General features: G+C 34.7%; 1 protein-coding gene across 3 annotated transcripts in view; it reads left to right on the top strand.

Annotated features, from left to right (window-relative positions):
• The window catches only part of LOC106465939 (protein Gawky-like), a 73,849-nt gene that overhangs the window by 15,840 nt on the left and 44,754 nt on the right, over positions 1–13,255 (top strand). For all 3 annotated transcript variants that reach the window (XM_022394446.1, XM_022394439.1, XM_022394442.1), the window contains one exon: positions 3,438–4,712. In XM_022394446.1, coding sequence (XP_022250154.1) covers positions 4,271–4,712 — 442 coding nt within the window. In that variant the 5' untranslated portion in view covers positions 3,438–4,270. The remainder of the gene's footprint in view (positions 1–3,437; positions 4,713–13,255) is intronic.

Genomic DNA, 13,255 nt, shown 5'->3' with positions numbered 1-13,255 from the left:
AAGTACTTCAATAAAATTTTGAATGTAAGACACTAAAACCTTGTGTCGTGTGCAGTAAAGGATATCTGGGATGATATGGTTAATCAAAATTAGTGTTTGAGGTTATTACTGTTTTCAATTATTCAGACTATTGAAATATTGCCCAATTTTAGATTTATAAGTTTGAGTCTTGGATCTGATTCCCATTGCCGCCAGACTTACTTACCTGTTTTTGTCAAAAATTTTAAACTTCTGACTAAAGGGAAAGCAATGGGTAGGTTTTTAGAAATACAGGAATTAAATGAATGTAAGTTATTACTGGGACTTTTGATTAATTGATTAGCAAATACGATTAATCACCCTTCTCTACGTAAAAGATATCATTTATAATTGAAATGTTTTTCATTGTCTTTTGTGTGATTGAAATGAGTTGTGATTCATAGTTTTGTTTGTGCTTACCTTCAAATCTTTCAGCAAGTTTTTAAAATAATTTGGTGCTACTTGATGTTCAACAAGATGTATTGATATCTTAAACTGTTTTACTAGTTATTGATGTTTTTAACATATTTTCTTATTGTATTTCTCTTTCAAGTGTAGCTAACCAAACTGATTTTGAGAAACTGGCTATTCCCATAAGAATCTATTACATCCTGTAAATAAATAATGATAAACATTATGCAGGGATTGGTCTCTGTAGGGAAAATTTTAACCATCACCTTAATGGTACTCTGCTTCACATACAGATACCTAAAACTAATATTTTCTTCTTGTAATTTAACTTCTCTCTTTTGCATAATTAAAGATCAAAATGCTCTCAGAATATGGAAGATGGCAGCTAAGATGGCGTACAGTTGAAGAAGTTTCTTACCTTGTACTGTTTGTTTTGTAATACATGTTGATTTATTATAGTATTTTGGCACTTATGTATAAAGTTAAAATCATAAATAATATTCAATGTGAAACTGGTATAAATACTTTGGCAATTGTCTTGTAATTCACTCCTGAGATGACGTTGTAACGTCGAAACATGTAGAGTCGTCAACTTTTTGAAGACCATAGATAGGCCTAAATAAAATGTTTTTAATTGTGTATCAGTTTAATGTTGAATGTTATTTATGATTTTAACATATTGATTTGTTTGTTTAATTATAGTATTCTGCATTTGAATATATCTTGACAACCCAACATTCAACTAAATAATTGCTATTGCAGATTTTGTTGGACTGGGAATGTAGCCAAGTTTCAGTTTTAATTGGATCATTGGAGTTCAGTTGTTGGTGTTTGGAAATGAGCTTTTAGAAAATAAAATATTCTAAATATATGTGATTGCGTTCTGATAATCATGTAAGCAAAACCCGAATATGAGCCAATATTATCAGTGAAATAATATACCAATCTAGATATATTCCACATAAAGATGTATTAAATTTTGACTTTTTATAAGAACAACATAAAGTTCTTTAAACAAAGGCTTTTTAAATTAAATATTCTAAATAACAGCTAGATTTACATTTTGACGTTTAAAAACCAAAGCCTCTAGTATTGAAGGACTACTTGTTGCAGTTGAATATTTTTATACTGCTTTCATAGGCATAATAGTAATTTCATGAAAGGACTCTGTGTAGTGTTTAGTTTACTTGCATTTTTGTTGTGAAGATTAAGTTGGTATTGTTCTGTCACAAGGCAGATATTGCATGGTACTTAAATGCTTAACCACTTGTATATTCAATACTACTAGCATTACTGTATAATTACTGTTGACTATTTACCATTTTTTGTGTCTGAGAGTTTTGCTTCATAATTTCAGTCACTGAAGAAATGTTATCTGTTAGTATTTATATGAAAAGGAGAACTATATTAAGGATTAATCATGGGATAATTTGTTTCTAAAAACACTGCAGAGCAGGAACTGCTTGGCAAAATAACTGTGTAGCAGTTGAAAAAATGTGTTTAGCAATATACCACCATATGACTGTAACTTTGTCTTTGGTATATGCAATCAGACAAAAAATAAAAATTCATCAACATCGAAAGACTGTTTATTTTCTGTAAAAAAAAAGAAGTATTTTCTTACTATAAGTTGTATTTCTATAAATTTTTCACCTTGAAAATGCTAATGTACAGTTCCTTTCCTTATTAGGGCTATTTATGTCATTTATTTTTTATCCAAAATGTCTTATCGTTGGAAATAGAAATTGGGCCTTGTTCTAAAAAGGGTACATGTATGCAGTAAAGTTTACCTGTGTTCATATAAGCAGCTAAAGAGAACAGATTTTGTCCTGAAGTGGTTTGATCAAGTATTATTTAATGCTTACTAATACTCAGATAATCTGAATAATATATCTCAGAATGTTTGCGTGTGTGCGTGTATATATATGTATCTAAAATTTTGTAGTGACGTGGGTAATTCACCTTGACAACTTGAGGCAAAACTTGAAATTATGGATGTTGTATGAAACAAATGCAAGCACATTTTTCAAAATATATGTTTTTCATTTACACATACAAAATTGATACTGTCATGCAACACATTTCATTTATCTGCATTCAGAATGGCACCAGTAAGTGAAACAATCATATTAATCACAATTATAGTAACATTTCTATATTCAGAATTGCAATATACATGACTGAAATGTATGTATCACTGCTGTATTAATAATACTTGACAGTAAGAATCTGCAAATCTTCCTTCCAAAATGTGTGATCTATACAAGAAGTTTTTTTATGGTGCTTTTTGTTTTTTTATTAGCCAAATTGCAACATTATCTAACAATTTGGTAGTTTATTGATGTTAATTTCAAGCTCTAAACTTCAGAGTAGTTTTAAAATACTTTGTTATTGTTGGTGATTCCTTGTTTGAAGTAATTTATTTTGAAGTATTGCTTTTTGAAACAACAAAATGTTTTTGTCTTGTTTTGTTAAAATAAAACTAAAGGAAGCTTGCTATAGTGTACTGAGAGTTGAACTGTATAATAGTATTCCTTGTCTTGTAGTAAACACATCCTTAAAAAAAAAAATTCCTTTTGTCTACTCAGTTTTGTTAATCAAGGATGGAAAAAAAAGTTGGTGTTAAGAGTTCATTATAATAGTTCACTCAATTATTGTAGGCTATCTCTAGTATATTTCCTTCTTTGAAGCATTCCTTGTTTGTGTATTTGTGAAATTATGTAACGTAACAGTTTTATAAATGTTGTGCATATGATGATAAGTACATTTTTCAGTAAACAGAACAGAATTAAAAAGCTAACATTTTTTCTTTGGAAGAGACTTTTTAAAATTTCTTTTTATGATAGTATGAAAATTACTTCTGAAAATCTAAGGTAACCATCCAAATTTTTTATCTCAAATTGAACTAGTCTGTTACCAGTATTTATATTTATGTAACATGTGCATAGATGTATACACAATTTGTTTTCTGGGGTACTGTAAAATAGTAATAATTTTTCACATAATAGATGGTGAGTTCAACATGTGGGGAGACAGTGGAAATAACTGGAAGAAAATAGTGTTTAAGGATTGTAGTTTAAACTCGTGGTCCACCTCAGGAGTGAGGAAATGTGAACCTTATCAGGAGGAAAAATTGTCATTCCTCTATTTCTGAATCTGTGATATCAAGCTCAAGTTACTCTGGTGTTCAGAGTATATCATCAAACTCTACTTCTGGAAAGCAAAACTTTCCTAATTGCAATGCTCATCTTGGAATGAAACCTTATACTAAAGCTTTTCTGCCAGCCATTCATTGTTCCAGCTCTTCCACAATGGCCGATACAAGCATCTTTGGCAGTGGCAACAGTACTCAGAATGCACAATCTGTCAAACACAATGAAAGAGAACAGAATAACACATCTCTAGTAGCTGGTGCAGCTAAAGGTGATAGCATTGGACCTCATGAAAAGAGTCCTAACCCCACAAGGGCCAAATCCTCAGAAAATTTATCAAATTATTATACAGTAAGTTATCCTTGCCAATTAAAGAAAGAAACCCCACAATATGATATGCAACTAAATCTGCACAGAAAGGACAATGCAGATGCTTCTAATCGCTCATTAAATTTTACAAAAAGTTTTCAGTTGCTGGAGGAATCTTCATCTGAACTTAACTTAGATCTCCTCAGGAATCTTAGTCATTCTGCTATTTCAGATTGTTCTGAAAGGATAGAACTAAATCAACTCAAGTCCACTAATGATGTTGCTAACAATCTTGTTTCAACATCTAAACATTCTATAGAATCTTCAAGCTTTTCTATGTGTCATCAGGAAGAGAGTAGTGTTTCTAGTTCAAGTAACAAATGGCACATTCCAGGCGATGCCAATCAAAAAACATAAATTCCCCAACAACTTGGAACAGTCATTTGCAAATGAATTATAGAAAAAAAGAAGACAGCTTTTATGATTTTGAAAAGTTAGAAAAGAGATCATATTCTTTCCAGTCAGAAAATGACAACGAAATGTGTGATGAAAGTTTTGAAGTTCTTGTTGGTGCAGTTGGAGGATCTAATTTACTAGTAAATGATACAACACCTGAGACAAAAAAGAGGTCTAGATGTGAATGTCTTCCTCCAAGACTTGGCTTGTTAGGTGGAGGAGAAAGCTCTTTGAACAATGGTACTTCAACATGGGGAGCTCCACCTTCTTCTGGACCAGGCACATCCAGTTGGGGTAGCAATAGCAGTGGAAGTAATAGTGGGCAGTGGAATTCTGGAACCAGGCAGAATGATGGGACAGGTCAAGGTAAGCATAAAGAGCTATTAGAACATTTAAGACTGGCAACAAATTTGTAATTTTTTCAATCCTATGTTTAACTCTCTCTTCACGGGCTCACTCGAAATGAACGACCAGACCTTTTTGTACTCGTTGTAGTTTTGATACCAGTAACTTTTAATATAGTATGTGTATCCATGTTAAGATTGAAAGTACTTTTCTTTATCTCAAAAATTTCAAATTTCATTTGTGTAATCTCTAAAACCTTCTAAATACATTTCAAATTTTTTTTAAAGTAGAACTATATTTTGTCATTTTCTCTACCCTAACTCTATGCAAGGTTAGTTAATCTGAGAGACCTCGTAACCACCAAATCAAAATCGATCTAAATTACCCTATTTTCTTTCTAGAATGACTTCAATTGGTAACATGAAACTACATTTCTTTATCCTAAGTAGATTTAAATTTGTAACAGTATACATCTATTTATACTTAAATTTTATTGTTTTATTGCCCTTTGAACCATGTCTAACTAGTATTTGCATCACTATAAGTGTCAGTTGAGCTGCTTGCATACCTTATGAAAATTTTTTATTATTATTTATTTTACTTTTATAATAATTAATAAAGAATACACATGAAAACCAAGAAATAAAGTACTCACCTTGGACTTCTTTTTTTGCTGTCAGTGACACTTAACCCTACTTTTTTTATACTAATGGCAGTAGTGCACTAAATAATTTTTATTTAATTAAATAATGCACCAAAGAACATAGAATAATAACATGCAAAAAAGCAAACAATGTGTCATAACTATCACAGTTATTTTGGCTTGCTTTCTAACTATGCAACAAGTATTTACAAATTCATCCAAGGTTGTCGATATGTTTCCTATGGGAATGAAGCTTCTATTGAATAAGAAATTGACAATTCTCTGTACAGAAAACAGCATAAGATAATACATCATTTGGTTGATGAAGACCTTGGCTTTCTATTGGTTATAAGTAATGTAGTATTAAGTGTAAGAGAACTATTAACAAGTCCTGAAAGAGAGGATGTGACAGGTGGGTATGGCAAGAGAAGATTGATTTTCTCTTTGTCTCTGTAACCAAACAAGATTTAAGGCTATGAAAATTATCCTTTGTCTGAGTGATGACAAAATTATAATGAGTAATTTATCTTAAATTTTGTACTTCTTGGAGGGGTGGTAAGTCAATTAGATAAAAGGGGGGATGCCTAGAGAAAATGTCACATTTCTCTCACTAGGGGAAATTCAGGATTTTTTTAAATATTGCCTTATAATATTAAGAACTTAAAACTTTTATACTATTAAAATATGGATTATTAGCTATGATTTTTTGCTTACTAATTGATATAACATAAAAAGTTGTTTAAATTTTGAATGTAACTCACTAAAAACCTTTTAACATGTGCAGTAAAGGATGCTCATGGCGAGTGGGTTAATGCAGAGTCAATGTGTGCATGTCATGATATGTTAGTTACATTCAAAATGTAATTACATTTTGATGCCAAACTTCTTGACATACATTAACAATAAAGTTAGTTTGATTCAAATTTTTATATTATTTAAATTTAATTTCAAAAGGAAATATTTAATAAGTTGTGAATTCCAGACTTGCCAATGCCTGACACATCTTCCATGAGAAAACAAATTCAGGAAAGTAAGAAAAAAGTAAATTTATAGCTTATTTAACATTATGATAATAATCTACATGTATTGTAAGTTGGTTACATAACTCTCGTGGAAATTCTTTACAAATATGAAACTGGTGGATGAAATTGTTTGTAATTTGACATGAACTTTCCTAAAAGTATGTAGTTTCAAAAAAATAAAATATTTAGTTGTTTTTTTAATTAAAAATTCGTTATCTAATGTAGTTATTTGCACTCAGACTCTGAATAGTTCACTTGCAAGGTGTTTTTTTATTTTGAGTATAAAAATACTATTCTTGATCTTACAGTTTTAACATTTCATTTGCATGAATTCTAGAACCTTTGAAATGAATATCAAGTTATTTTAAGGTAAATACATTTTATTTTCCATTTTCTCTACCATGTTACTAACTCAAGCTATTGTGATCAACATAGTCCATTGAAATGATTAGAATTAAGAAATTTAAATAATGTACTTATCTTCTTAGAATAGTCTTAAAATATCTTGTTTGGGTCATATGTGTAATTTCACATTTTTATCTTTTCATTTATAGTTTATTTTTAATGTTTTATTTTTTTCTTCCAATTCTATGTCAATACATCAACTGGTGTCTGCAGGTTATTATACATTTATGATAGGCAGACTCCGAGCAAAGATGTGTTTGCCACATGCAAAATGGCATTTGCACGTGCCTATTATTATAAGCGTTCACAAGTGAGTCTACCACAGGTAAAACTAAAAAAATCGTTAAACCTTTCAAGTATGAATTTTAAAACCTAAGTGCAATTTAACTGTCTATCGGTCTAATATGCATAAGGTGAGAAAATATAGCGAAGTGCTAAGTACACTTCTCTAGACAATGGACTGACTTTCATTTCTAATTCACATGTACAAGCCCATACACTCCAAACATTTCTTGGCTTACTTCCAAAAGTAGTGTGTAATCTGCAATTTCTGTTGGTTATAAACATGTCATTTAACTTAAAACTATCGCTTAGCAACAGAGCTTCTACTCTGGAATTTTTACAATTGTTTTTGTCAGACTAGTTCTTGGAAGTATTCAAATTACTTCTAAAGAACTTCAAGGTTGTACTTTGTCTGAAATAAGGCAGTCAACATTCTTGCACTTGTTTCTCATTTTCCTGGCTCCTTTTTATGCCATTCTGTTTTGGGGGATGTCCCTGATGCTTTAGTCTCAGATGGAGACTGTGTGCCAACATTCCACTATCTCCTCTCTTGGTTCTTGTCTTTGCTAAACCTCTCCTGTTCTTATTCATATCTCATCCTCCATCATCCTCACCTATACCAGTTCCATATTTCTGTGTTTCAGCTATGAGTTCTCAGATCGACCACCATCTCCTTTTCAAATTCTAGTATCATTGGTGACTACCTCTTGTGTTCCATCATCATATGATGCAGTTGATCAGGTTTGCTCATCTGTGGTGTCCTTTTGCTGCAGTTTCTTGGGTTCTAGCAGAAGTACAGTTTCTTTGTTTTCCCACTCCTCCTCCATTATTTCCACTTCCCATTTCTTTTTCTAATCATTGGGATACAATTTCTTGCCAGCATCTCTCTGAGGCAGTTCAAGATCTCATGAGGAAGGATGCTATAGAACAAGTGTTTCTCTGGGATCTTATTTTTTTCTGCTCGTTGTCCCCAAGAAAACTGGATCTGCATCTGGTTTTCAATCTCTCAAACCTCAACTGCTTCATTGACATCCCATGTTTCACCATGAAGTCTTTTTCTCACACTCAGATGATCATTTACTCCAGGTCCTTGGGTAACCAAGGTCAATGTTTTGTATGCTTACCTTCATTTCAATATTTCTCCAGCATCCCGTTGTTACCTTTGGTTTGTTCATGATGGTTGGGTGTCTCAGTTCCATGCTTTACTCGCCCATTCAGTCTGGTATCAGTTTGTACATCTTCTGTTGTGTATTCAGAGCCTTTGCCTGTCTTATTCACAGCCAGGGACTGCAATTTTACCATTAAATGGATGACTGCCTCCTTTTAGTTCCTTCCCAACAAGCCTCTCACAATCATACCCATTTGCTCCTTCAGGAGGCAGCTTGTTTTGGTCAGCTTATCAAATTGGAGAAGTCCCATTTCACCTCCATCCAGTATTTTATTTATCTGTTTTTCATCACCTTTCTCGGAAGGGCCCAGCCTTCTCCTCTACATTTCAAGGATATGGAGTGCTTTGGGGGACCTGGGCCTCCATGGTGTCCCTTATCCCTTGGGGTCATGCTCACATGCATCGCCTTCAATGGGTTTTGCAAGATCAATGGAACCTTATTTGGGATCCCTTGTTGGGCATTGGATCATTTCCTGCCTGTAGCATGTGGGCACTTGGTCGTTACTCATTCTGACAGTTCTGGTGGTTTTGTTTCTAGCTGTGTACTCCTCTTCTAATTGCCTTTGTCACCCAGATCAATACCAAACTTCCTCTCTTCTAGTCTCCAATTCTGCATCCTTCAGCTGTGGATGTATTTGGTCAGGATAGGTCCAGTCTTTAGCTGTATACTCATCCTCCCATTTGTTTTTTTCCCTGTGTTCTTTCTCTTATTCAAACCACTCCATGTCGAGTCCTTCTCATTGCTTCATTCTGGCCTGTACAAATGTGGTTTCTACTCTTGAACCTCCTTCAGTCATCACCTTCTGTACCTCTTTCTCTCTCTCCAGATCCCTTCTCCAGCAATCTCATTTCTCCTTCTTTCATATTACTGTGGCCACACTCCATGTGTGGCTCTTCTCCAGTCCTTTGTGAAGTATTCTGGATTCTCTATGTGAGTAGGTTTCCTTCTTTCTCTTTCTGTCTGCTCTTCTTCTTTGCAGGTTTACTAGCATAACTGGTGCATTTTCCATTGCTGGTCTTTGCATCATGGCTTCTCACCTTCCAAACCTTTCCAATTTTGTTTACTTGGCTCTTTGACAATGGTTTATCTGTTCCTACCATTGCTTGATATAGGTCGACATTATTAAATACTTTTCTTTTTCCCATTTACACCATATATTTTCCTCTCCCATCAATTCTCTCCTATTCGTTCTTTTTGCCTGCTGTGTCCTCTCCATCCAGTTGCCCTACCAGATTCGAACTTAAATGTTGTCCTTCAAGCCCTTACCCTTTCCCCTTTTAAGCTTTTAGCCTTTTGCTCTTTGTACCATCTCTCTCTTAACTTTTACTCCTCTTTGCCTGTGGAAATCATAAGTCAGATATCTTTGCTATTGATGTTTTCTGCATTCTTTATAATTATTCATATGTCCTTCTTTATCCCAGTCATAGTTTTTTTCCCTAAACATCACAGATGCATGAATGGAACTGCACATTCACACTTAGTTCCCTTCTGTCTATTTCTCATCTATATTCCTTTCTGATCCCGATTGTCATCTTTGTTCTGTGTGGGCTTTTCCTTCTTGTGTTGCCTGCATATCATCTTTTTTGTGGCTCCCATTCTCCCCTTTTTATCCCATGAAACTCCTCCTCTGCCTAAGATCTCTGTCCTGTAATCTTTACTGGATGGCCTTATCAACTTATTCCTCTGGTTTATGGGTCACTGTTTGAAAATTCTCATTGCATCTTTCAAGTTTCCTCTCACCGGATCCATTATCTCACTTTTTTCTTGGCTTCTCACTTCCATTGTCATTTAGAGGAGATAGTGCAGACTGGCATGTGACTACACCTCACAATTTAGCTGACATCATTTAGCCATATCTTCCTCATCTGGCTATCGTTTGCCACTCATTGGTATTCCCTATACCCCATATAGGTTGTGACAGGGTAAATTCCCACTTTTTCTCTTACCTTTATGGTGTCTCCTTTCAATATCTCTGGATCCTGCTTTGTGGCAAGTGGTGCCTGTCCAGGCATACTTAACTTTAAATCCACACCATGCAGCCGTACAGGCCTTTAATGCTCATTGAAGAGATGGGGTGCCCCTCAAGACTACTAGAAGTTGCCTTGCAGTATCTTGGTACAACCTGGTGTGGGCCTTTTTTATGAAGCAACTCTTGGACTATCATGAGTAAAGCAGTGTCAGAATTGCTGCCCATCTCTCTAGTCCTAGTTGAATAAACAGGGACTGGACTGCTTTTCAAAATAGGGTTTTCATGCTCATCCATTGCACTGTCTTATGTTAATGCATTCCTCCAGACTTTCCACCTCGTTACCCCCTCTCATCCAGTAATGTAGGAAGTCCTTGCCTCTTACCAGTTTCTAGCCACTAGGGTGATGGACCATGGAGGCTTCTGCTGATTGTGGCTAATTCCACTGAGTTGCGAGTAGGGTGGTGGTGTTCTGTTGGTGTAGATGGTAAGTACTCTCCTCCTGTCATGGACTGGATGACAAATTCCTGATGCTGCCAGGTTTTGGACTAAAAAAAATCCACCACATGCAGTTCACCCCTCCAGCTGGCTTTCCTTCATTCTACTCTTGCCTGGTTGTTGGTTCCAACGTGGACTGGTGTTGGATCAGCATAAGACCAGCCAACATAAGTTCTCACACATGTGGTTGGTAGGGACCCTCCTCCTACTGCCAAACAGACAGATTCGTGGTGCTGCCTGGTTTCAGACTGGAGTTCACCCACCATGTTTGCATTTTCTCTTCCTACAGTTACCTAGATGTTGGCCTGGTTTTGGTTGTGTACTGAGTCTGCACTTGTGTCTTGGCTGAGTTAGCAGAATGGAAATTGTTTTTCCCTTCTTCTTCCTGGACTTGAGGTAAAGATGGTTGGGACCCTTCTACTACTACAGACTGGAGAACAAGTATCTAATGACACCTGGTTTGGAATGGGACTTGACTCACCAAATATGGTCTGATGCACCCTAGCCACTCCAAGGTTGGATGTGCATCTTTTTTTTCTTTTCTTTTGCCTGATTTAACAACATGTATCTTGACAATGGCAGAAGAGTATACCTGTTACAGGTGAGGTGCAGTCTTCCATGAGTGTCACACTACATAGGGTTCTCTTCTGGATTTCCCTGAAGAGTACTCATCCAGGTAAATTTTGTGCTGGTCCCTCCACCATTTCAATGTGGAATTCTGGCTATTACGTGAGAAGAGGTAAGATATCGTATTGAAAGTAACATTTTCTTACACTGAAAATGTATTTCCAATAGATATTTACCTCCTTTAACACTTCCCACCTATCTTCCCCACTTCCAGTGCTTCTTTTATGCCTAATCTTGAAGTGAAGATTGGGTTCTACAGTATAGAGGGAGCCAGCTGCATTAGGGGTGTGTGCCATACTGGTGGAGAGTTGGCACGTGCTCATTTGCATGCTACAGTGTAACTATACCACATGTAAACATGTGAGGGTAGGTGGGAGCTTAAAGACTAATGATGAGCAAAATTTGTTCCTATATAGAGAGCAGCACAAATCAAGGAAAGGTCTCAAATACATTTTCAGTGTATAAAAAAGTTAACTTTCACAGAAGTGTTTTTATAAAAGATTTCTCTGTAAACTTGCAAAGCCTTTATTGAGTCATTCTGAGTAAAGGATGATTTTCATGTTAAAAATAGAAATACTTATTTTCGTCTTATAATTTTTGTATTTCATTTGCATAAGCTTTTGAACCATCTAAATAAATTCATCAAAAGTTTTTCTATAGAACTTTATATTTTCTCAACACTAACTCTAGTTAAATCAGTAACGTACACTGAAATAAGTTGAAAAATGTGAAATATAATAAATAATAAATTATCTTTTTTCTAGTATGACTATAGTTTAGAAAACACAATTATTTATTGTAACAGCCTCAATTTCTAATCTTTTCACATCTGTTTTGTTTAACCCTCTCTCCATCTTTTTCTGCTTATGTCAGTGTGGTATTACCATTATACCATTACTATAAAAAGTAGTTTTAAGTGTCATTGTCAGCAAAAAAAAAAGAAAAAAAATGCCCAGGTGAGTACTTTATTTCTTGTTTCTCATGTGTATTTACCTATTATTATAAACATAAATGTAAAAATAGGAAACATATTGTTAGATAAGGCTAGATTAGATGAAATAAATAATACTATAATAAAAAAAAAAAATTTTTCATGAGGTATGCTCATCTTAGTCACTAGTTTTCCTCTCTCTTGATTCCCAACTTCCTCTTCCACCCAGATCAGACTTGTTGAGCTCGTTGGTGATGTTTGTAATGTTTGGTTCCATGTGTGTCATGGTTTGAGCTCCTATGGTCATGCTTTTCCATCCACATGGGTTTTTCTACGTATTACACATGGACTTTCCTATTCCTTTCCCCACCTTTCAGCCTTTCATCTTTTTTCTTTCCTCCTACTATTCCCATCTATGTCTAACATCTCTTGGAAGCTGTGTTTGTCTCCACTTCCAACAGTTCCTCACTCAAAATTCAATATCTTATTCACTGGTGAGGGGGGGGGGGCAGTTCCACTGGCATCTGTCTGCAACCTATGGAACTAAGAGTTACTAGAATTCGCACCTGTTCTACTCAATCTGAAAGTGAGGTTTAATGTTTGGTGACCATGGCTTCATAGGGTCTGTTTATTTATCCCTTTGGGCCACATGCATTTGCATTTCCTCAGTTTGACCTTGGTAACCAATTTGACTGACATCGTCTCCCCCCCCCAAATCTAAATTACCCCTACTTTTTTTTTCTAGAATGACATCAAATGTATCATGAAACTACATTCATTTATCCTAAATAGCTTTATACTCTTATGTTATACATCTGTTTATAATTAAATTTTATTGTTTTATTGCCCTTTGAACCATGTCTTACTACTATCTGCACCATTATAACTTGTAAATCACTTGGGGAACATGCAGCTCACATTACACTATCATCGAATTACATTTTCCTATGAGCTTTTGTATGCATGCCTCATAAAACATTTTTATTATATTATTATTATAACTTATTTTACCTAACCTAAT

The sequence above is a fragment of the Limulus polyphemus genome, unplaced genomic scaffold, assembly GCF_000517525.1.
Source record: "Limulus polyphemus unplaced genomic scaffold, Limulus_polyphemus-2.1.2 Scaffold71, whole genome shotgun sequence".
NCBI classification, from domain to species: Eukaryota; Metazoa; Arthropoda; class Merostomata; order Xiphosura; family Limulidae; genus Limulus; species Limulus polyphemus.
This window is presented reverse-complemented; position numbering and strand designations above follow the sequence as displayed.